The sequence below is a fragment of the Pseudogymnoascus destructans genome (genome assembly GCF_001641265.1).
Source record: "Pseudogymnoascus destructans isolate 20631-21 unplaced genomic scaffold scaffold_10, whole genome shotgun sequence".
NCBI lineage: Eukaryota > Fungi > Ascomycota > Leotiomycetes > Thelebolales > Thelebolaceae > Pseudogymnoascus > Pseudogymnoascus destructans.
In genome coordinates this window covers 905,837-930,108 of record NW_020167529.1, presented here as the reverse complement: position 1 = coordinate 930,108, position 24,272 = coordinate 905,837, and the positions used below count along the sequence as shown (strand labels likewise).

Here is a 24,272-nt window from a genome sequence, read left to right as displayed (position 1 = left end):
AAGACGCGTTTTGGTGGTTATTTTGCACGGTTCGACCGGGTGCATGGTTCAATTGGGAAATACGTTAACGTGCATGTATAACGAAAGTGCCAAACAAGCGAAAGTGCCAAAATCATGCGGTGACCAACCCCCCCAACTAAATGTTAAATTCCTCCACAACAAAACATGCGCCATAAAAATGATGAAAGCAAATTAGTGCTAGCTATCCAAGCTATGCAAAGCGACCCAAATTTGCGCCTTCGAGTTGCAGCTAGGATCTATTCCGTAGACCACCGCAAGCTACGTCACCGTTTACAAGGCGTACCTTCACGACGCGATATCCAAGCCAACTTACGGAAATTAAGTAACCTAGAGGAATCAGTTCTTGTTCAGTATATACTTGACTTAGCTGCTAAAGGGTTCCCTCCTCAGTTGTCTATTGTTGAAGATATGGCTAATCGACTACTTGCAACACGCGACGCGCCACGCGTCGGGTCACGTTGGGCTTCAAACTTTGTTAAGCGCCATGTAGAGCTCCGGACACGCTTCCAGCGAAAATACGACTACCAGAGGGCTAAGTGCGAAGATCCAGAAGTCATTCGTGGCTGGTTTGAGCTTGTATGGAACACAATTCTAAAGTATGGCATCAACAATGCAGATATCTACAACTTTGATGAGACTGGGTTTATGATGGGCGTCATCTCAAGCGCAACGGTAGTAACGAGCTCAGATGGGCGGGCAAAGGCAAAAAAGGTGCAGCCTGGCAATCGGGAATGGGTTACAGTAATCCAAGGCGTTAGTTCTCAAGGTTGGGCAGTGCCGCCATTTGTCATTGTGGCAGGTAAAAACCACCTTGCATCTTGGTATGAGAATAGCGGATTTCCAGCAGATTGGGTAATCGCTGTTACTGCAAATGGCTGGACTACAAACGAGAGAGGTATGGATTGGATTCAGCATTTTGAGAAGCACACAAAGCCCCGGAGTGTTGGTGGTTATCGCTTGTTAGTCCTTGATGGTCATGAGAGCCACCACTCAGACAAGTTTGAGGAGGACTGCAAAGAACACAACATTATTACGCTTTGTATGCCTGCTCACTCTTCCCATATACTCCAACCACTTGATGTTGGCTGTTTTGGCCCATTAAAGAGAGCTTACGGTCGGCAAATTGAAGATATGATGCGGGCTCATATTATTCACATTACTAAGGATGACTTCTTTCCTGCCTTCCACGCTGCATTTAACATTGCAATGACAGAAAGCAATATTCAGGGAGGGTTCCGAGGTGCTGGGCTTCTTCCATTTAGCCCTGAGAGTGTAATATCTACACTTGACCTTAGGTTTAAGACGCCAACACCTCCAACCTCTCGCCCAAACACCGCTCAACCATGGGTTTCTCAGACACCAAATAACCCAACTGAAGCTGTATCACAGTCTACTTTCATTAAAAACTGAATTGCGCATCATCAAAATAGCTCTCCAACCTCAATCTATGCAGCTGTTGACCAGTTTACAAAGGGTGCATCGCAAATAATGCATCAATTAGCATTGTTAAAAGCAGAGAACCAAAACCTGCGACAGGCAAATGAAGTGCTAAGCAAGCGCCGGAGAGCTAAAAAAACACGACTACAGCAAGGAGGATCACTTAGTCAACAGGTAGCACAGGAGCTACAGGACGAGAGGGACGTTGTGCAGCAAGTAGAGCAAGAAATAAGGGCAAGTAGTGGTCGGAAGCCAAGGGAAGAAACCCATGCACGTCGCTGTGGCAAGTGTGGTGAGACTGGACACAATGCGCGCACTTATCAGATTGTAATAGACAGGTCTGAGGAAGAGGACTCCGAGTAGTTTTAATTAATTTATATTGTTGTGGTGGATTTATCGCAATTCTTATGGGGTAGTCGCGATATTTTGGCACTTTCACTTGTTTGGCACTTTCGTTATACATGCCCGTTATTAGAAATCATAAAATTAATAATCTTTCTCTTTAATTCCTTCTCTGAAAAAATACTAGAATAGCTTCGTTTTCTAGTATCTATAGTAAATGTTTTTATAACTTTTGAGCGCCACGAGTATTTATGTATTTATGTATCACTTGGGGGACAAGACTATGTACAACATTCCTCTCTATACAACACACGGAATAAGCTGAGGCCTTTGAAGCAGAGATGGTATTTCAACTAAAAAGTGCTGGTAGCCAAACGACTAGCCGCATTTCTAGCATCGACACGGTCATCGTCCTCCTCTTCCTTCACTCCAGCTAAGCCCCCTGAACTATCGCCGCTTAATTCTCGACCTCTCCCAGCGCTGCTCTCTGCTGTTTCTTCATCGACGCCAGGTACTATGGTATTGGAGACATTGCGACTGGCGTCCGGTCTCCTTGGCACTCCACTCCAAGCGTCACCCTTCGGCCCCTGGCTGGCAGCTAAGTTGGCACGTCGTGCTGCTGGGTGTGATTCTCTCCCCAGTCTGCTGAGTCCACCAGATGAATCAATAGCGCGTATGTCGGGGCGAATAGTTTCAAGTGTAGCAAGAGTTCTGCGCTCTGCCTCGATCTCCCGGAGCACATACTCACGTAGAGACACGCGCATATCGATGGTGGTGCGGTTGAACCAGCGACGAGTCTCTTGAACTAAATTCGTAGTCACACGCTGCGTCTTCGAGCGTAAGTGAAGTTCGTTAGAACGAGCCTTATCCATGGCCGCAATAGCTTCATCAACCTTCTCGCGCTTCACGGATGATGACACTTTGAGGCGGTCGGCAGCGTCAACCTTGGACTTGGATAGGATCTCGGCTTGTAAGAGCTCGCGCATCAGAATGTGACGGTTGGTAAGAGTTTCCTTGACAATAAAGGCGTCTTCCGAATTGTACGCGAGAGGATCTCCGATTGTGGTAGCTTCGGCAGTTCCTTGAGCAGCATGGTAGTCGCCCGTTGTTTGGATAGTTTTTCCCAGCTTGCGGTATGCATTTGCTAATCCACCGTGTAATTCCTGAGTACTCATAGTTCCAAGTTTAACCCCAAAGTCAGATTCGGCCAATCCAAGTCCTACGCCCTGTTAATAGATGTTATAAATGAAGACCTAATGACTTACCTTTGCGGGCCTTGACAAGTTTATCCACCTTGTGTCCAGCGTCCATTGTGCCCAAGTAGAACTGTTTGATAGCAGGGCGCGCATCTTCCAGTTCTGGGGTATCATCAGGGGGTGGAGCAAATTGCTTGATGACCTTCCGCCGAACACCAGTCGCAGGTTGTTTCCGTTTTACCATAGGGCTGTATCCATAATCGCTCTCCACGAAAAGTACCATCTCATCATCGCGCATTAATACATCATTTCCGCAAACATAATTAAGCCAGCGTTGTAACGATGCCTTCACGCGCGCCTCGTCCTCATCAGTGCCTGCACCAGCGGAAGTCAGTGCCGGTGGCACAGCTGGGACGATTGCTTCGGGGTTCGAGGAAATTAAATGGTCTGCGAGTTTGATAAATTCCGAGTGAGTGCGGCGCACATCACGAAACTGTGTAGTTCGGAAAGCCGGAAGATTGGTCTGCTTTAGTTAACATCGGGCGCCTGGAATAAATAGCCAGACAAACGGCACACGTACATGAACGTCAAATCGCAATATAGGATCCTTGCGACCAACTCGTTCCAAGCCAGTTATCTTTGCCTGCAATTTGTAATGGGGACCTTGTCTAACAGCAGGCTGAGAAGCTTCTTGCTGTCTTTGTGCATCTTGGCTCGGGTGAGCCTGTCGCTGCTGTTGTGAATGGCCTCCCGGTTGCTGTTCACCAGGTTGTTGAGCTGGATGTTCCGCGTTTGACTCAGTACCACCCTGTCCTTGGCCATACGCATGAGCATTATCAGCTTCATCTGACAGACCAGGCCCTGCGGCAATACCCGAGTCACTTGTGTAGTTGTCGCCATGTTCTCGATTTTGGCCGTACACGGGCGAACCGGGCGCTTCTGGCGTAGGGTTGAAACTAGTCCTATTGTGCTGTGGCGATGGAGCTGGTGATGAGCCCCATGGCGATGCTTCAGCTGGGTTATCCCCATCATGTAAGGAAGATGAGTAGTCCATATTGTTTGCGTTAACCCCGAAATAGCGAGAAGAGCGGCTGGGGCCTGGAGCTTACGTCGTCAGCGATTGTAGTATAAAGCGACTGGCATTGGTAAGTAACATACCGCGGTCAGCGTGTGCGCAAAGATATTCCTAAAGGCAGAATCGCCAACTATATTTGCTGGGCAGAGTGATTGTTCCAATGGTCGCTGGAGTTTGAGGGGCATGGTTACCTTGCTTCAACGACCAAGGTAGCGATAGTAAACTCGTAAGCGCGGGGAGCCGAGCTAAGCGACGTAATGACAACCATCCGTTTTACATGCATATATCCCATGGCTTTGGACATTTTATCGATGTAGATTAAGTAATGCATCTTTATTTTTCAAGGGCGGCCCATGTGTCATGGCGGTCCTCTTTGCTGAGATCCAATCTCATAAGCGTTTGTCGTTTGCGTTTCTTTTCAAGCAGCTCGAGTAATTGCAATTCGGGGCAGAATGCCGAAATCAAAAGAACCCGAAATATTGGCATTATTGCCCATATTGATGCCGTAAGCTTTATAAAATCTAAAGTTCAGTTATATGTTCTAATATGGATAGGGGAAAACAACCACAACTGAGCGTATGCTCTATTACAGTGGTGTCACGCGTCGAATAGGAGGTTAGTTTTTTCGATGAAAGTTTCAAGCTTCATTCGCGCCCAGCGTTCTTCCATTTACGCCATATTATGCTGAAGCTTTTAATAAATACATCTGTTTATAGAATATGGAGAAGAAAGTATGTACTAACCGCTCTATAGATGTCGACGACGGATCGACGGTCACGGATTTTTTACCTGCTGAGCGGGCCCGGGGAATTACCATCCAATCTGCAGCAGTAACATTACACTGGCCTCCGATTCAGCATGGCTCATCGGAAGATTCGATTGAGTCTGTCCAAAAATCACGTGTTTCACATACAATCAACCTGATCGACACGCCTGGCCATGCGGATTTCACATTCGAAGTCCTACGCTCACTAAGAATTCTCGACGGGGCCATTTGCGTTCTTGATGGCGTTGCTGGCGTAGAAGCCCAGACCGAGAAGGTTTGGGCACAGGCAAACCTTTACAGCATCCCAAGGATCGCCTTCGTCAACAAGCTTGACCGTGATGGAGCTGCTTTTGGACGAACCGTGAAAGAGATTGGCTCGCGGCTACGAGGATGGCCTGCTGTTTGCCAAATCCCCTGGTGGGAAGGGGGCAAAGGGAGATTTCAAGGAGTTGGCGATGCCGTCGATCTCTGCGCTTTGAAATGGGCTGAAGGAGGCGATGGAAAGGCCATTCAGAAAAGCAGTCTAGAAAGCCTTAAAGAAACGGACCCGGAGTTTGCGGCCGAGCTCATAAAAGCTCGACTAGCACTAGTTGAGGTTCTTTGCGAGTTTGACGAGCACCTACTCACTGCATGGCTCGAGTGTGACGACGATCCAATGGCTATTGCACCGCAAGCAATCAGAGATAGTCTGCGTCGCTGCATCATTGATGGTTCTGGCCGGCTCATTCCTGTTTTCGCTGGTGCAAGCTTTCGCAATATCGGCGTTCAGCCACTTCTAGACGCGGTTGATGATTTACTTCCCGGTCCAAATGAGCGACCACCGGCAGAAATCACTGCTGGCGCCTTGAAGGGGACACTACCGGATTTGTTGGACGGGAAACTCCATATCCAGCAGTCTAAGTCGTCCAAGCAGCCCAAGCGCCTCCATGGACCAGGGCCAGCCAATATCGGAGGAAACATTGAAGCATGCGCACTTGCGTTTAAAGTGGTCAACGATCCGAAGCGTGGCGTTCTGGTCTATGTACGTGTCTATTCCGGAACTCTGAACAGAAACTCGGCGCTGTGGAACACCTCTCTCCATGTCACTGAGCGGGCTGGCAGACTACTCCAAATGTATGCTTCAGACGCCGAAGAAATTCAATCAATTCCAGCAGGCCAAATCGGTGTGATTGTTGGTCTTAAACACGTGCGCACTGGCGATACACTGATTACTTACACTGGCTCGAATCCCAGAACCGGCCCACCTGCACCGCTGGATAGCCTACATCTCCGACCTATAGATGTGCCCCCCCCAGTATTCTTCGCAGCTATTGAACCACATAGTTTGAGCGAAGAGAAGAATGTCGAACAGATCCTCGCGCTACTTCTGAGGGAAGACCCTTCCCTGCATGTCAGCATTGACGATGAATCTGGACAAATGCTTCTCAGCGGCATGGGCGAACTGCACCTTGAAATTGCCCGAGACAGACTCGTCAATGACTTCAAGGCCAAGGCGACTATGGGCGCGATTGAAATCGGCTATCGCGAATGCGTCCAGTCCTCTTCAAGCACTCAACATTCACTCATCGATCGTGAGATTGCGGGCAAGAAAGGAATGGCTGGATGTTCTGCCTTTGTTGAACCTGTCGATTCGACGGATGCTTTCCCGCCTGACACTATTGAGAGGGATGGTAACTTCATCACCGTGAATGTTGAGATGATCGACCCTGGGGACCGTCACACTGCTTATTCTCTTCCCCAAGAGCTGCCTCTTTCCGAACTCCGCACTGCGCTCATAAATGGCGCTTCTGCTGCCTTAGCACGCGGTCCTCGAAGACGCTTCCCCATGACCGCTACTCACGCCAACTTGACTTTCTTGGTGTCGCGTGACCTATTTGGCAAAGATACACACCCAGCTGCTTTGAGCTCAGCTGCTCACCAAGCTGTGCAAACCGCACTGAAAGAGACCTTTGACAACAATGCTATCAGCCTAATGGAGCCGGTCATGAATGTCGTCATTTCATGCGATGAGGGCAACATGGGCAATATCGTGCACGATATCTCATCTGCTCGCGGCGGCCACGTTATCTCTCTCGGGGATGAAGAATCTACTGAAGCAATTGGAGACGATGAGAAGCAAGTCGACGTATCTAGGATCTATGCACCTCCAGACCCATTCGCTGTCTCGACGCAGTTTGGAAGCGACAATCTATCAGGAGCAAATGTTGGGCAACAGAGGCATATCAGGGCCAGGGTGCCGTTGAAGGACATGGTGGGATATTTGAAGCACCTGAGGAGTTTAACAGGTGGACGTGGGACATTTATCATGGCCTTTGAAAAGTTTGAGAGGGTCTCGGGACAGAGAGAACGAGACGTGTAGATTTATCTCGTTTATCTGGTTTATAGACTGGATGATATGGGGTGTGAGCATTATTGTTTGTTATATCTGTATAATTATTTGGTGAGCTATCATATCCGATAATATTCTTGGGCCAAATGATTTAATAAATGCATTTCTTAAGACAATGACGTTCAAGATGGTAATCCGCTTGGAATAAAGAAATACCGCAGCTATTCTTATTGATTTATAGACCCGGAGATTTTATTTGATAGAGGCTCTAGAATACATATAAACATGCTGCAGAAGTTCTCAAATGACAAGGCCTTGATAACATCTATCATGGTACACCTTTGAACTTCAGAACTGTAAACTCCAGCGTCGAGACCTTGGAAATTCAGTTGTGTTTTAGGGCCGTTCAATAAATTTCTCTTACGCGTCAGAAGTGTAACTACCTTCACAACGATCAATTCCCTTCGACGCAACAAACGTACAACAAACACTCAAAACATCACCCACAACTCCTTGTTCATGGCTTTTTAATCAACACCACATAATACACACAACCTTTTGTGTCTTAATCAAGACAAGAAACGCCTTTACAAATGACAAGAAGCGCCATCCAAGGTTCACTGTGGACGCTTTGTTCTGAACTTTGAACTGTGTCAAAACCCCTGAGCCACAACAACATGGACTCACCAACTTCACCAACACCAGTCGAGGAACAGCGACAACCTCTTGATTGCCCAGATGTATCTCAATTATCTTCGCCATCATTTGATCACAGGATAAATTTGCCTCCCACTCGCTGCCTTATCAATTTCGAGCCACTCAGGCAACCCAACACAGCATATCAACATGACCAAGACTCGCTGGTTTGGGGACAGCAGCAATCTTTTGATTCCCCAGATGCGACACAATTATTTCCACTAGCATTTGGTCATAGAAGAAATTTGCTACCCGCTCGCCGCCTTATCGATTTTGAGCCACTTAGGCAGCCAAACGCTACATATCAACATGGCCGAGACTCGCCGCCTTGGGGGCAGCAGCAACTTCTTGATCCCCTAATTGCATCTCCATCATCTCCGCTATCGGTTGATCATGGAGGACATTTGCTGCCCGCTCGCCGCCTTATCGATTTCGAGCCACTTAGGCGACCCAGGACTAGATATCAACATGGGCGAGACTCTCCGGTCTGGGGACAACCCCTCGATTCCCCAGACGCAGCAGAGTTGGATAAGCCATCATTTCAATCTGACGACCCTTTCCTACCAGCTCCTCGTCTTATCAATCTTGAGCCACTCAGACAATCTAGCGCAACACCTCGATGGGGCTCGCCGGATTGGGGGAGAGAGCCATTTTTTAAATTGCCAGATGCATCAGGATCGTTTCCGCGAGAATGGTATGCGCCAGAATTTCAGATTGTCTACTCCAACGGGTGGATTAATGCGATACCCGTTCGTCCTTTGGGCTATGAATGGCTCATGCTACCCGTCCAGCCCTCTCAATACGACAGAGACTCGCTCGTCAGCGAAGATTCCGAACCCCTATCCATTAATGGACCTGATTTATTTCAAGATCCTCGCAAATCCAAATGGCTAAGGGCCCATCACAGATCGATGTCAATTGAGCGTGCCTGTAAGGCCTGGGCATATGAGTTAAGAAACAGTGTCCCAAACTCAGATCCAACCGATGTCGACACCAAGAGCCTCTTCGGTTCACTTGAAAGATTAGAAATGAGCTTTGTGCAGAATCAGCCAGGGATAGAGGCACCACAAGAATCATTTGTTAAACAGCTACCCAAACGGTACGAAATTAGTAAGATGCGTCAAGACGATCTGGAATCGGAAACCTCCGAAGACGTCGAGGATTTGCCTTTTTGGCTTAGACCTTGGCTGGGTATTCGTTTACCGCCGGGTATGGTAGACCTGGCGGCGCCCCGCATCCCGCATTATCTGGTGCGTAAACTTGCAGATCCGCAAAGGTTTCTCCCTTCAAAGCTTTCGTTCAAGAAGAATTTCCCTTTCAGAAATGTCCTTCCAAAGAAAGGCCAAATCGGCCTCCATCCAGCTTTCCGTACTGCCGCACCAGAAGACATTCTAAAGGCAGAAAGGGAGCTCGAACTTGCCAAAGAACGTCGGTTCCTAGCTCCGGAGGAAGCATGGAGGTCTCCAATTATAAATGACTTCTTCAGCAGCAATTCTGGGAGAGAGTCCCTGTGGGAATATCCGCTGGTCTCAGTTTCTGACTGTGGAAGTCTCACCGACGAGCTCGAAGGTCTTGACCAGTTGATGCCGGAATATCCGCTGACCTCGGTTTCTGACCGTGGAAGTCTCACCAACGAGCTCCAAGGTCTCGACCAGTTGATGCCAGAAACCTACAGTCGCAGTGTCAATGGAGGGAGCTTCATATCAGTGCTGTTCGACCAAGCCGAGGCATTCTCCGATGTAGACGAAGCCACAATTTTGTCGGACCAAATCGAGGCATTCCCCGATGTAGATGAAGCCATAATGTTTTCGAACGAATTCATGGAATCTCCCGACATAGGCCCCATCACAATGTTCCCTGGCCGAGACATTGAACTTGACCAAGGCCCAATATCTTTGGATCAAGTCATGCAATCCCCCATCGTAGTCCCTGTCTCGATGGAACCCCCCGTTGGAGACCAAGCCGCAATGGCTGAGCATGTAGGCACGGAGAGTCCAATTGAAAGCCTGGGGTCAGATTACTACTTTGGACAAGGCATGGAATACCTCACTGGAGACATAGCCCGAAGACATTTCCGCAAAGGCACAGAATCACCCATCGAGGACGAAGACTCAGTATATTCGGTCCTCGAAATGGCATATCGCAAATCAGACCGTGCCCCAATATTTTATGACCAAGACACAGAACATCGGATCGAAGACCAAGACCAAGAGGCAATATCTTCCAGCGAAAGCATCAAATCATCACTCGTGTCGCATGAGGATCTCCCAATCATTAAGTGGTTCTTCGACTACTGGGAAGACAACTCAGAACCATTGGGCCAGCCCACCTCATCGAACCAAGTTGAGAAGACCAAAGGATACTATAAGCGCAATAGTGCAGACTTTGCCCATCTTCCACCTATTGATTTTACCAAGTCCTACAATGACTTCTGCACAACCCAATTTGGTTCATTGGTAACCGGCGGTGGCTTCCAAGATTACAACTCTTCCAACGAACAGACGGTTGAGAAAACGACGGAAGTGACAGATGATCCGCTAGAGTCAATCGAGGTTTACTGGCCTCAAGATCACGAGGCGCGCATGCGAGAACTCTTCGCAGAGATCGAGCTGGAGGGTGCTACACGGATCTTGACCACGTGGCAAGAAGTGTATGTAGAGCGAGGGGAAGAGGGGGGGACTGAAGAGGAAGGGGTCCAAGAGAAGCAAGCTGAGACCGCTTTGGAAGACAGCAAAGAAAACATAGCCCAAGAGCCGGCTGTTCCATTAGAGCGAAAGAGTTCAAAGGTAAAGAGCTGGTTTGGAGGATTGACCGCCGAGAGGGAAAATAGAAAAGAGCGGAGAAAATCCCAGGGCGCTGAGTTGGAGATGAATGGTAAGCAAATGAGTTGGCTTGGAAGATTAGCTAGCGCAAGGGAGAAACCAATGCTGGAATCAATGGGAGACAGCATCGGATCTGTACCCCAAGGGCCCCCTGATCTATTGATGCGAAAGAATTCCAAGAGGGTATCCTGGTTTGGAGGGCCTGCCAAGAAGCAGAAGCAAACCGAGGAAGTATTCGGGGATAGCCAGGAGAAGATAGAGACGGCGCTTACCCATCCACTGGAGCAAAAGGGTTCGAAACGGAGGAGTTGGTTCCCAGCACATCTTGCCGAGAAGCAGGAGCAAACGGAGGAAGTGTTTGGAGACCGCCAGGAAGAGATAGATCCAGGGATTGCTCACCCATTGGAGCGAAAGCATTCAAAGCGGACAACCTGGTTTGGAGGACATCCTACTGAGAAAGAGGGACGAACTTCGGAAGATAGCCATGGAATGTTAATCCAAGGGCTAGTTCATCCATTGGAGCGGAAGGGTTCGAAGCGGAGGAGCTGGTTTCCAGGACATCCCGCCAAGAAGGAACAACAAACTAAACCAGATTCAGAAGACAACAAGCTAACTCAAGCGTCTGTTGATCCACTGGAGCGAAAGGGCTCGAAGCGAAGAAGTTGGCTTCCAGGACATTCTGCCGAAAGGGAGGCACAAACTTCAGATGATAACCACGGAAAGATAATTCAGGAGAATGTTCATCCGCTGGAGCGAAAGGCTTCAAAGCGAAGGAGTTGGTTTCCCGCACATCCCGCCGGAAAGGAAGAACAACCGCAAAAAGATTCGGAAGACAGCTATGGGAAGTCAACCCAAGCACCTGTCCATCCACTGGAGCGAAAGACTTCAAAGCGAAGGAGCTGGTTCCCAGGACATCACACCGAGAAGGCAGAACAACCCCAACGGGATTCAGAAGACAGCTATGGAAAGTCTACCCAAGCGTCTGTCAATCTACTGGAACGGAGGGCTTCGAAGCGAAAGAGTTGGTTTCCAAGAAGTTCTACCGACAGGGAGGTACGAACTTCAGAAGATAGCCATGGAAAGTCAACTCAAGGCTCTGTTTTTCCACTGGAACCGAAGACTTCGAAACGGAGGAGCTGGTTTGGCATGGTATCCCCAGAGAGCAAGGAACGAACCGAAGATGCTTTGGAAGGCAACGATGAAAAAGTACCTCAGGAACCTGTTACCCCATTAGAGCGAAAACGCTCAAAACGTATGAGTTGGTTGGGAATAACACCTGCTAAGAAGACCGAACAAACCCACGAAGACTTCGATGGCAGTAAGGAGGAGATAATTCAGGGAACGGCGGAACCATCAGAGAAAATGCGAGCGAAGCGGGCGAGCTGGCTGGGAGGGTTGAATACCCCAGATGACAATCACAGCAAAATAACTCAAGGACCAGCAGATCAACCACAGCGAAAGCATAGGAAGAGGGCGAGCTTGTTTGGATTACCCAGCGAGAAAGAGAAGACCGAGCGGAGAAATCAAGAGGAGCGGAGGCGGAAGCGGAGCTCTTGGTTTGTTTAAGTAGCTCTGAGGCTGAAAATGGACGTGAATGGGAGAAAAGAGGCAGATAAATATGTTAACGATGGGCAGTGCAAAATTTGAGACTTGTCACAAGAAAAGACCAGGCAAAACATGTAAGACGAAACTCAGATAGTGGAGTTGTCTCTTCTACGAATGAGAAAATTATCATAAACCGTAAACCCCAGAATCTACTGGTAGTAGAAACTCCGAGTATAGTGTAGTTATCAATATTTAGCCGCAGCCTAAATAGGGCGAGATTCCTATGCCCCCATGAGATATGGCCAAGGCTATCCGGCAACCAATGTTGTAGTGCCCATTTTTATAGTTGAAAATTAGGTGCACACCCGAGTCCTGCACACGTCCCTCTTGTGCGTGTTGAACAAAATGTCACAAACCCCACATAACAGTAATGGAAATGAAATAAATGCCCCAGCAACCCCATGAACCAGTTGGAAAACAAACATGGTGTGACAGAAAGTAATTGAAAACAAGAAGCCGGCCACAGGCGGTGTTCAGGGGGCGAATTGCGCCCAGTCAACTGCATCAGTGGCATCGTACCCCATCATTCCCGTATCGGGGAAGTTCATCGCAGTGTTCGCTACGTGAACGTTGGTATTGAAATCTATGAATGGAGCAGCATAATATTCCGTAGCGCCGAATTGGTAGTTGTTCGTAGACATATCTACCACAGGCATATCCGAGAATAGTGGTGGCGGAGGCATGTGTGAAGCATCAAACGCAGAGATCTTGGGTGTGGAGTGGAAGCTACCAAGAGGCTCAAGCAGCAATGCTGCTGAAGGTGCGTTCTCCACAAGTGCAGCGACGTGCGGTTCAAATCCCCAGTCCCCCACCCAATCCTTCATCGTCGCTCGACACTTGAAGTGTGACGCAAGGTGCTCCGCGCGACCAGACCATGTGGTGAAAGTAGCACTGCAGAAGCCGCAGCGAGACCTGACGTTGCTTACTTCCGACTTCCAGGCTTCCATTCGTGCATTTATCTTGCACTCGTGGGTAAGCCGGAGATGCTGTTGAAAATGATCTTTACGATAGAACGTTCGCTCTGACGGTTCCTTCATCTGGCAGGCGGAGAAGTTGTGCGTCTCCAAGTGCTGCTTCGTTGGGTTTGGAAGATCGCAGAATGCACAGAGCGGGCCTATTGCGGAATCAATGATTCCACCTGAGAGACAACAGACCCAAGTCTCCAGGCTCAAATGCTGGGACTTTTCATGGCGCTGCCAGTCATGTTTGGTCGTGAATGTAGGGTCGGGGCAGAACGTGCATTGAAATGGGCGAGCCTTTGCTTTGGCAGTTGGCTTTGGCGGCTTGCTTGGGTTGACCCTACGGCGACGACGGTCTCCGGCACTGATGTGGCTGTATGGGAGCTTGAGCGACGAGTACGAGAAGGACGTCTGATCCGAAAGGGACGAGCCCCCGAGGGTGCTAGTCAATCCCGTCTCATAACTAGCCATCGATTGGGCAAAGTAGGAGTCATTGTGAGAGAAGGTTGTAATCGAATGCGCAGCGTCGTAGTTATTAGGCTTCGAACGGGCCTGTTCGGGGCCAAAAAGAGCAGAAGGATAGTAGTCAAATTCTTCGTCGATAGGATCGAACAGCTTCAGCTGATTGTCCTCGCAAACGGCCAAAATAACGGGTGGAGAAACGGCTTCGAGTTCAATAGGAGTGACCTTCCATCGATCAAGGGGGTTCATTTCTCCGAACGAGCGCTGTTTGGTAGGTGCACCAGCTGCCTGTTTCTGGTTGGCACGTGCTCGGTTCTTCCTGCGAGTGTTGGCCAGCCACAGCGATATCTGCGAGCGTTTCAGCCCGCTCATGTTAACGAGTTCATCCTTTTCCTCGCTCGTAGGATATGGATTCTCTCGATGCTCATGATACCAAGTCCTCAGGATGCTACGGGCCTCCTTCGAGAACCGACATCCCCCAGAACCAATACGGCCAGTGGGGTACTGCTCCACGTTCTCCTCTCCGCCACAGTTCTCGCCAGAAGTGGCAGATGGAGTAGATGAGTGCTCGGATTCCTGAATCATGTCAGACACAACGGACTAAGTGATACTCGAGACCTATTCTCACCTGGGCTCCCCAGGAGGATGCGTTGCGGCACTGCTCAAGTTCGCTGCCTCTGTTCGAGAAAATGCTACGACTGCGGTCCTCAATTTCACACGATTCTAGTTCATCATCCTCGGGCCAATTAATGTCATCAAATAGGTAGTCGTCCATGTGGTGATTAGCACGAGGCTTCGACGATGGTGGCGGCTTCGTGGATTCGGGCTTCGCAGCGCTCCGTCGTTGGGTGAAGATGGTCATCCTGACGGTTCCTGAAAGACCTTCCGTGAGATAACTTTGATCCACGGAAAACATGGAATGAGAAGAAAGGAAAGTCATCGATAGAGCGGGAAGCAAAGAATGGTAGTCATCCATATGCAGCATTGCTGATTATATAAGCTAATGGCGGGGATATACGACCCAGATCAGGACAAGCTCCACGCCTTCCCATTTACACATCACGTGCTCACAACTGATTGTGACAATTCTGACAATCTATCGTGAGAAGATAAGCCGAGCTTCCTCGGACTCTTGGCAAAATGCTTGATGAACATCTCTAATATCAAAATTATGCTCCGTATATTATACTAAGATATCTAAATGTAAAAGGCATGGTATTCAATGACAAGATTAGTATCTACAAGTAAAGAGGCAAGATAAATCAGGTGCATGGCCCTCTCGATATCCACGCTCAAACTCGACACGCCTGATTGGGATGAAGACGCAGCTTCCAATGCACACAAACATCAAAACTGATATCCCCCCCGTGTTTCCAAACTCCCACGCACAGAAGGTATCTGGAATACAGAAACGTGTTTGCACGGCCCCCCACATCATTACACACAAACGTGGAAAACCAGGAGGGAGATCTGGAAATCAGTGCCACTGCTACCGCCAAGCATGAATGATAATCCATGACCACCCACCGCCGAACTAGTCTGGCTCCTCGATCGATCATCGATCTATGTGTGTATGCATCTGTCTATTTCCTATATCTAAAATACACATTCTTTTCGCAAATATCCAAAGATAGACCGGATACTGCTGGCCTCACAGCTCTTGAGATTGTATGCATGGTCATCCCAATCCCCTCACCGGCGCCGGCTACCTTTCATATCTCAATCCAGGTCACTGGCACGGCATATCAGTCTAGCGTCTATCAAGCCACGGGCCCTTGCAGGCTGAACCGTCTCTGAAACTTCAGATGCTGTTGGAAGAGGTAGCCATTTGTAGGACGATATGGCCCAGTCCATGGCATGATGCAAACCCTCGTATGTGGAAACCAGCCACTGACTCTCATCCTATATATAACTCTCGAGTCCCCCAATGCAACTCAAAAACGCGGCTCATTGCATGAGGATCGACGTCCTATATCAAACGGGCCGAGTGAAGCCGTACATCGCCGCAGTCTTCCGATTATGGACAAAAGAGCTTAATCCCCCTGGACGAGTCTCACAGGACTCCCATGTCTGGACCTGCAGCACGATGCATCCAGGATCGGCTCTTCAAATGCCCTTCGACCTTCCTCCTGTGGCAGGTTGCCAATCTGTCATGGCCCAGCTGAATCGCTCACCTCGGCAAGATGCATCGAGGGCCCGCCGCTATCACATCACGAGATAACGGGCGCCAGAGTTGCCAGATTGATCTACAACATAATCTGTCATAGACGTTGGATCTTCCCCTACTCGCCTTCTCACACAAGTACTCCAGGCTTCGAGCAACCTCTTCCAAAGGACAAGGTAGTTTCACCACCGTAGCACGCCCACGCCCCTACCCACCACGCGCTCGCTCGTGCACCCCACCAGCACAGCAGCCGCCCGCCCCTTGTCCACAACATCGATCTACCGGCCACAATTACACACCACATCCCACGATCACGATGGGTCCTAGTCCGTCACGTTGTGCGACCTACTCCCAACGCCGTTGGCCACTTTACCTCCAATGCATGTTCTAGAACGGCACAACCACACCGCACTTTCAAGCAAGCGCACGAGGCCCACCAGCGATCGCAAGTCGCACCGTTAAAGAAGACTATGCATGGCAATCATACGTCAATGAGCTCCCCCAATCCCCCAAGGTTGTAGGCTCACAAATACCCCATCCCACCCGCACCCGCATCATCTCTACCTGTCCCGTACGACCTCGCGTCGCAGATGCGTCGTTGCACTGCATCAGCCTGGGAAGCGACCGACGCCGGATGACGTCACGGGTACTGCCCGGCCTGGTTGCGGTCGACGCAGGACAGGGAAATAATTCGATTTTCTTCGTTTTGTTTTGTTTTTTCTGTCCTTGCGGTAGCGAAAATCAAGGAAAAAAGCCGTTGGTTTGGAGTGGGTGGGGGGTTCGGAACTGGGGACGTTGCGAGGTCCGCAAGTCTCAACTATACCGCAACACTAAAAATGTAAATCCACACCCGTGCGCGCGTATAGCCATTTATTTTACTCAACACTCACCCCCGAACCCCCCCGAACATAAATGACCCGCGGATCATGAGGGTTTCTGGTCACCCACAAACAGAACAGAACAGGAAGCGGCTCTCTCTAGCTGAACAGTGGGCATAATAATGTTTAAGCGGACAGAAAAACACGCAATGGCCGGAGTTCGACCTGTGAGTGCTGATGGGAGACTTGACTGCGTAGGTCACCACTGTGAGCTAATACCGCAACACTAAAAATATGAATCCACGCCCGTGCGCGCGTATAGCCTTTTATTTACTCAACGACGTGTTAGGAAGGTGGGTGTAATGATGTACGGTTACGCTCGCGCTACATCCCACTGAGCCAAAAAGACTACAGTATTCCGGCTCGCCCGGAATACGCGTAACATGCTTTATATACCACATGTACTGTAACGGCGGCACCCGTTACAGTGGGCGTGGACGGGATGGGGCGCGGCGGGAAGGAAGGGTGGCAGGCAGGGCTGAGCAGCAGCAGAGAAAGTAAAGCAAGACGATGGAGACCCTGGATTGATGTTGACCTTTGATCATGTGAATTTTGTGGCTTGACTGAGGTGACAAGACAGAAATCTAAAAGCGCCGTGGGACGTCTAATTCTTGCAAGGAAACTGTGTGTACCCATCCTAGGCCCACACAAAAAAGATAAACACGACAAAGAAATCCCAAACCCCCATATTTCCATCCCATCCCATCCCATCCGTTATCCCCCCCTCCTGTCTATGCCATTGACGCCCTTCCCAGAAACCGGAAAACAAAGAAACCTCACGCCCCCAGAAAATCCGAACACAATGCCCTTACCCCGAAACATGAAAGGAAAAGCCAAAGCCCAAAACTTTTTTTGCGGAACCCCAAAGAAGCGCTGGAGGAGGATGGGGGATGAACTGTCTAGTGCTGACAATTGAGCGAAACAAGTAGATTCGTGGCGTCGTGGTGCTGAAACAGAGGCGCGAGGACATTTCGCACAGACGATCTGGGCGGTGTTCTAGAAAGCTGGTCAGTGGGTGTGGACATGATACATGGTTGGGGAGGGAGAGGTGAGACGTACGCTCGCTCATTCAGCAGAGGTTGGTGCAGGCGCGGCAGGTCTTGAACTTGCAGTACTTGCATTCGAAGATGAACCAGTGAGGCCCGGAGTGGCACATGTTGCACATCCACTGTATCAAGGAACTCTCAGACTTGATGATCTTGAAGGAGTGGACGCAACGTGTTGGTACAGCCATTGCAGCGATTGTTGTCTGTGGTTGGTGTTAGTGTTGAGTTTGTCTTGGTGTGGAAGTGAGAGTGAGAGTTGATAACCTCAAAAGGTTATAAGATAGGATTGGAATTGAAAAATACCTTGATGGATGAGAGCGAAGTGTATGATGTGATGCAATCTTTACAAGAGACTGGTGATGAGATCGAGGTGTTATTTAAGGAGCGTGGAGCGAAGGTGGAAGTTGAATGCTTTGTGGGTGGTAGCAAGCGTGGGTCTGAGGAGGACTGATGAAGAAGGAAGAGCAGCGTCTAGGCGTGAGCGACAGAATATCCGAAACGGCGGCTAAGTTGGAAAAAAGACCGGACAAAGTTGACTTGAGAGAGAAACGCGCCGGTAATTAAATAAAGAGGTTGGGGTATGGTGCGAAGATTCCAGTCAAACAAAGCCAAATCAAACAACGTTGATCCACACAGCGTTTGCTTGGTCTTGTGGTCTCGGGCAATGAGCGACTGGGGCCGGCCGTCACAATATAATTATAATGGCAACAAAGATCGAGCGAGCACGAGGGCTTTTATCAACAATTTCTCGTCCGACAGTTTCCTTTCCTGGGCGTGGGGAACGACGGTGTGGTTGTAATAAAAAAACTGTAGCAATATATCACAGGCTAAGTCCCAATGGCTAGGCCAGGCGGGGGTTATAAAGTATCAGCGAAGAAAGAATTGCGGCTTTAAGTCCGGATATGCGCCCTCGGATGCTTGGTCTGGGGAGGGTAATGATTTTTTTTGAAACAGTGTTGCAGGCCATAAAATAAAACAAAAATAAAACAGCGTGGCCGAGGTATGAGGGTGACCTGTGTGGGATGTGAAATGAAATATCAAGCCGCTTTTTCTTGTATCACAGTACACGGCCCGAGATGCGGATTTGCATGTGGCTGCAGTGGGTAAACGTGACGGGTGCAAGCTGCGCTGCAGGAGGACAAGGGAAAATGAGGAATAGAATGGGGTGAGAAATGTAATAGTAGAATAAATATATACCCTACTTGACTTGGGGAGCGGAAAGCGAGCGGGACGGCGTATGGTGTGTGGTGTGAGCGGAAGTATGGTGTATGAGAGAGATGGAGGGTGACGAGGGAAAGCAGCAGGGGGAGTAAAAAAACCCGGATGAGATGCAGTTAACAGGATTAGATGGCATCATGGGCCATAGCAATCTAGGTAATAGGGTAATTGTAGTGACGAGGAAAGGGCCGTGTGGCTAGTACTAAGCAAAGAGTAGCATGGACAGTAGTATGGACAGCAGCATGGACAGTAGCATGGACAGTAGCATGGACAGTAGCATGGACAGTAGCATGGACATTAGTGTACCAGAGTAGGGAAGAAAGAAGCATATTTTGGAACCTGTAATTTTTTGACGGGAGAAGGGAGAAGGGAGGGAAGGATGGACAGGATGGACAGGAAATTCAGACAGGGAAGGGTTTACCGAGCAGTATGAGAATGAGAGGGTAGAGTAGGGGGGCTAGAGTAGGGTAGAGTAGGGTAGGGGGCTAGAGTAGGGTAGAGTCGAGTAGAGTAGAGTCGAGTAGGGAGGGTAGGGTAGAGTCGAGTCGAGTAGGTAGGGGGCTAGAGTAGGGTAGAGTCGAGTAGAGTGGGTAGAGTAGGGTAGAGGGCTAGAGGGCTAGAGTAGGGTAGAGTAGGGTAGGGTAGAGTCGAGTAGAGTCGAGTAGAGTAGAGTCGAGTAGGGTAGAGTAGGGTAGGGGGCTAGAGTAGGGCAGAGTCGAGTAGAGTGGGTAGAGTAGGTTAGAGGGCTAGAGGGCTAGAGTAGGGTAGAGTCGAGTAGAGTAGAGTCGAGTAGAGTAGAGTCGAGTAGAGTCGAGTAGAGTCGAGTAGAGCAGAGTCGAGTAGAGTCGAGTAGAGTCAAGTAGATGATGGGTGGTATGTGGTGAGTCGATGGTGGGAAGACGTACTATGTAGTAAGTAGTATGTATGAAGGATATCAAGGATATGGATGAAGTATGCGCCAGGATGGTGAGTTGCGATTCCGTATATTTTCAATGTATATTTATGTACATGTGTCATTTTGGAAGCATTTTCTCAGTGGCACAGAAGAAACTAAACTATAGCAGGATGGGAATGGGATGGGAATGGGATGGGAGGGGCCGCAACTCTTGCCTTCTCTGTGCTGCATGTGCATACATAAAGAAACCCCTGTATAACGGTATTACAGGCCTGCTGCATTGTACAATACCGTACTCACTTGGTAACCATCAGTATCTACGAGTACACACAGTAGAAGTACAATAGAGGGTTTCAGCGCCAGATTGCATAGCATGATATGATCTCCCTCGTTCCATCCTCAACTCCTCATTAAACCCTGCATATATCATACCTTGCACAGGTAACACCTACAAAGCCGTTGCCAACACCCGCCCTGTCTGCGCGCCACCTTCTGGTAATATATATATATATATGTATAAATATAGTCCCCCTGCACACAAGATGACTATACTATCGACTCTCTTACAGTAACAGCACACATGTCGCATGCATCATCTCCAGATATCCTCCTTTTCAATGTGGACACGGGACGTTGCATCATAGCGAAACCCAGATCCATAATCTGCGCCGCCCCGCCGTGTGCCGCCAGTGCGAGTTACCGGCCGCGCGATTCCACAACAGAGATCCTTCTTACTTCTAACGGTGAAGGATGCAGATGCAGGGAACAGGCATGACCAAAACAATTGTGGCCGGCAGAAGAAGAAGAAGAATGGGCGATCGAGTAGCGATGAGATGAGGTGAGATATGAGATGAATGAGCCAGGGAGAGAAGCTGAGCTCATCCTCTCTCTCGCCCTCAAAACTCCACCGTCTCGGCCAGACTTTTCGCCTCCACCTCCACCTCTCGCTGCTACGCCGGAGACTCAATAATGTCCGTGGGTCCGGCTACCGAGGTGCTGGTCTGTATATGCCTGCAAGTGCAATTGCAACACGTGGCGGATGGTGGCGGATGGGACTCGCAACGGCGAAGATGGAGATTGAGTAGTATCCATGCCATGGTCTCACCTCCCCGCTCTCATTACTATCGTCGACCCTGGCGTTGCCTCGGGTCTGTATGTGCAGTACTGTCCTGTACAGCGCAGTACATCCACCACCACAGATCTCTGGTCGTGGTCCCCTCGACCTCGTGATGAAACGCCTGGCTTCCTTCCGCCTTGGTGTATGGCTCCCTTCTCTCCACTCACATCCCCGCACCAGCCGATGTCTTATCTGCCCACGTTTTCCCTTCTGTCGCGGCCTGCATTGGTCAGCTACCATCGCCGATTGGGGTTGGGCCGGCCCGTCAATACCTTCTTCACATTCTCCCAGCTCGAGATGACCACGAAAAGTTTCAACGGGTTCACATGTCTGTCCTAACATGCGGCCACACAAGCCCCGATTTAAATTTCCGACATCCAGGGGCCGGGGCCTAATCCCTGAGGTGCGCATGGGGATGGCCAAGAATTAGTCCCCGTCCGCCCACTCCTCCGGTTTCGGGAGTTGCAAGAATTGACCGAGATGACACGGCCAAAGCTCTCTGCAGACTTGCCATTGCCCACGAGACAACGGAGGCCATGGACCACGCCCGAGCTCTCAAAAATCCCCTCAACTCCAGAGATAGGCGGCTTTCCTGATGCCGAATCTGGTGCAGCAAAATGTCTCGCCCATTGCCAAGCCGCCTAACTTGACCCCCAGCTAGTTATCCCTAGCACCCCCAGTTTGCTGCAGCGCGCCCAATCTGGCATGCCGAGCAGGGGTCGGATTACAACCCCCCCACTACCACGTTTTCGTCCATCCAGCACCGCCGAAGCCAAAGGAGACTGGGGACGAGACGAGACGGTCTTGCATCATTAGAAGATTCGCATAATGATTGTGCTGGATGAATCAGTTCTCGCCGATACGATGAGATGGCGATTTGCAATCGCTCGACCGGCGCAACCCTCGTCCGTCCGTCCACCACCCACCCCCCATATTCGCGCACACCCTTTTCATGGCAACTTCCCTCTGCAAAAGACTCGTAGACCGCACTTGCAATCTCACCGAAACGCGGGCCCGTTCTCGGCTACACGACGCTCACCAGCAGCTAGGCGCGCGGGAGACAAGCCGAATGACGAGGGCGACGGGCAAAGAGAATGCTCATCTGTGCGCAGTTCCGTGATCGACCGGTAAAGGCGCTTTGTATAGTACCTATACGATGATCCGTATATTTCTTCGTACTCCGTATTGTCTCACCTCAGATCGTCGGGACTATGTATCTTAGGCAAAAAGGGCAGAAGGGCGGAAGGCCGGAGAGGGAGGGAGGGAGAGGGGAGGGAGCGAAAGTAGAGGACAAGGAGGGGGAGGAAGCCGTATCATAATGCGCTCTTGGGGCAACGTCCTATCGCATCCCTCCAACAGACGGATTGGGGTTGGTGGAGAAATTACGCATCATCACTAGCCTGCTAGCATCGCCCAGCGGGATGCTACCGTCGCATCCCGAAGAGTAGCAAGATGTTGGAGATGTTGGATGTAGGGCTCAGTGATCCCCCAGCACCAAGTCTGTACATGGTATTCCGAGATCCGAATTGCATGCATGTATGTAGCGAGCCCCGAAAAGCGGGCGAGAGCGAGACGTGCAGCGAAGACGTGCAGCGCAAACGAGATTTAAGACCAGCCGCAGCGCTCCCTCCTCGCTGCTGGCCCTGCATCGCTCGATCGCATGCATACCGCTCCTCCTCGCCCCAACACCCTCACTTCCCCCTGACCTGCCCTCTCACCGCGCAGGAGGACGCTCCTAATCACGGTAGGCCCGCCGTGGCGCACAGACGCCCCACTGCCGACGACGCCATGCAGGAGGCGGCGCTGAAACGCGTAGGGCTAGAGCAGCGCCTTGCGTGTTGGGGGGCTGAGTTTAGGGCTTGCTGGCCGAGGAGTGAAGGATGAGGGCCGAGACTGACGGCGGTGAGAATGGCCTCACTCTTTGACTTCTCATCTCGGTTGCGGTGGTAGGATGTGAGTAGTTGGCTTGCTCTTCTCGATTCCGTCCTCGGTATTGTGGTAAGCTACTCGTAGATGGCTTGCGCACTGGCATGGAGCAAACCCCGTAGCCAATCCAACATGTTTGCTTGCGCTCAGAAGCCCGACTACTCTGCACAAACACAGCAGGAAAACAATAACATCAACCCACAAGTGCGGTAACCCCAAATGGCAAACAGCAAGTAGATGCGGATTTCGCAACTAAAGGCGCAACAAGCACCTAGTTGCGAAATACCACCTGCAGGAAGCAGATCATCACCTCCCCATTTTTGGCCTACTGGAGCTAGGACAGGAGACTACCGGCGCGTTCTGTTCTCTCCCTCCTGCCTTTTCCAAATCCACGTTAGCTCGATGTCTCTAAATGCCACACCGTTGCTCGACACGCGTGGGTATGGGGCTTAAATGGGGGGATCGTCGTCCCACATGGATAAATCGCAGGATCTCGACCCTGGGAATATACCTTCTGCTTCCGTCGAATATCAGCAACACTATGGACTCGAGTAGGCACGCTTTTGGGGTCGGATTCGAAATATTTTGCCACCGCACCGACCCGTAAGAACTTCCTCCGCGGCAGAAGCCAGTATAGCTCGTTTCGCCAGCACTAAACTCTAGCTTATTGCTAGCCTTTTGTTGTTTTTGGGGAGTGAACTCGTTGCTGACAGCGGCCTTCGCAATATACCAGTGTTGATGAGAAAGGGGGAAGGTTACTTGACGTCGCGCAATTCCCTACTACCCCCGAATTTTGAGCACTCAATCAACGCATAGGAAGTTAACAATGCATGCAGGACGCACGCCCGTACGTCGTCTGTTGGGTTTCGTAGAATTTATTTTCTTCGACGCCCGGTTGTGGGGCGGCAAGCCGTCGGATGTATTTTCCCGCCGGGGTCAAGGTGCTGGCTGCAAGATGCTATACTATAATAATAAGGCATCTCTCACATATATCGGTGCATCCATGGTTAACCCACGGATCTACCCGCCATCTCTCTAACCTACGAGAGATGTCTCAGTCTCACCTATACGTACGTAATACCCACTGAACGAACGACAACGAGCAATCGTGAGTGAGATATTACCTGCCATTATTATCCGCCAATCCCCTCGTTTCCAAACATCCCAACGGCTTTCATTAACACCCATATCTCTCGCTCGTTTCAACTATCTGGCCGTGAGCTCGAAATGGATGGGTGGCCGCGGGGAAAACCCGCACCCCTTTCCCCGCGGCCACCCATCCATTTCGAGCTCACGGCCAGACCATCACCTCCCCCCC

General features: G+C 50.1%; 5 protein-coding genes across 5 annotated transcripts; 3 read left to right on the top strand and 2 right to left on the bottom strand.

Moving 5' to 3' along the window:
* Nucleotides 1–1,967: 1,967 nt before the first annotated feature.
* Nucleotides 1,968–4,380, bottom strand: VPS17 (vacuolar protein sorting-associated protein 17). Its single transcript, XM_024469859.1, has 4 exons — nucleotides 4,155–4,380; nucleotides 3,577–4,094; nucleotides 3,066–3,519; nucleotides 1,968–3,019 (listed from the first exon to the last, which is right to left on the bottom strand). Exons 2-4 carry the CDS (start codon nucleotides 4,048–4,050, stop codon nucleotides 2,154–2,156), a joined length of 1,794 nt encoding a protein of 597 aa, XP_024324119.1. The 5' UTR covers nucleotides 4,051–4,094; nucleotides 4,155–4,380; the 3' UTR covers nucleotides 1,968–2,153.
* Nucleotides 4,381–4,396: 16 nt separating this feature from the next.
* MEF2 (mitochondrial elongation factor G- like protein) lies at nucleotides 4,397–7,196 on the top strand (the record flags this gene model as incomplete). The annotated part of the gene is made up of 3 exons (XM_024469858.1): nucleotides 4,397–4,576; nucleotides 4,626–4,686; nucleotides 4,825–7,196. 3 exons carry the CDS (start codon nucleotides 4,397–4,399, stop codon nucleotides 7,194–7,196), a joined length of 2,613 nt encoding a protein of 870 aa, XP_024324201.1.
* Nucleotides 7,197–7,843: 647 nt separating this feature from the next.
* VC83_06254 (uncharacterized protein) lies at nucleotides 7,844–12,250 on the top strand (the record flags this gene model as incomplete). The annotated part of the gene is made up of 1 exon (XM_024469857.1): nucleotides 7,844–12,250. One exon carries the CDS (start codon nucleotides 7,844–7,846, stop codon nucleotides 12,248–12,250), a length of 4,407 nt encoding a protein of 1,468 aa, XP_024324121.1.
* Nucleotides 12,251–12,762: 512 nt separating this feature from the next.
* Nucleotides 12,763–14,572, bottom strand: VC83_06253 (uncharacterized protein; the record flags this gene model as incomplete). The annotated part of the gene is made up of 2 exons (XM_024469856.1): nucleotides 12,763–14,286; nucleotides 14,339–14,572. The coding sequence occupies 2 exons, from the start codon at nucleotides 14,570–14,572 to the stop codon at nucleotides 12,763–12,765; spliced, it is 1,758 nt and encodes a 585-aa protein (XP_024324117.1).
* A 6,193-nt stretch (nucleotides 14,573–20,765) lies between these two features.
* VC83_06252 (uncharacterized protein) lies at nucleotides 20,766–22,912 on the top strand (the record flags this gene model as incomplete). Its single annotated transcript, XM_024469855.1, has 3 exons — nucleotides 20,766–20,910; nucleotides 21,432–21,635; nucleotides 22,446–22,912. 3 exons carry the CDS (start codon nucleotides 20,766–20,768, stop codon nucleotides 22,910–22,912), a joined length of 816 nt encoding a protein of 271 aa, XP_024324116.1.
* Between the last annotated feature and the right edge of the window lie 1,360 nt (nucleotides 22,913–24,272).

Coding starts and splice junctions, on each gene's coding strand:
- VPS17 (XM_024469859.1), bottom strand. CDS start 4,050: ATGGACTACTCATCTTCCTTACATGATGGGGATAACCCAGCTGAAGCA. Junction 3,520..3,576: donor TATTGCGATTTGACGTTCAT/GTACGTGTGCCG, acceptor TAACTAAAGCAG/ACCAATCTTCCGGCTTTCCG. Junction 3,020..3,065: donor ACTTGTCAAGGCCCGCAAAG/GTAAGTCATTAG, acceptor AACAGGGCGTAG/GACTTGGATTGGCCGAATCT.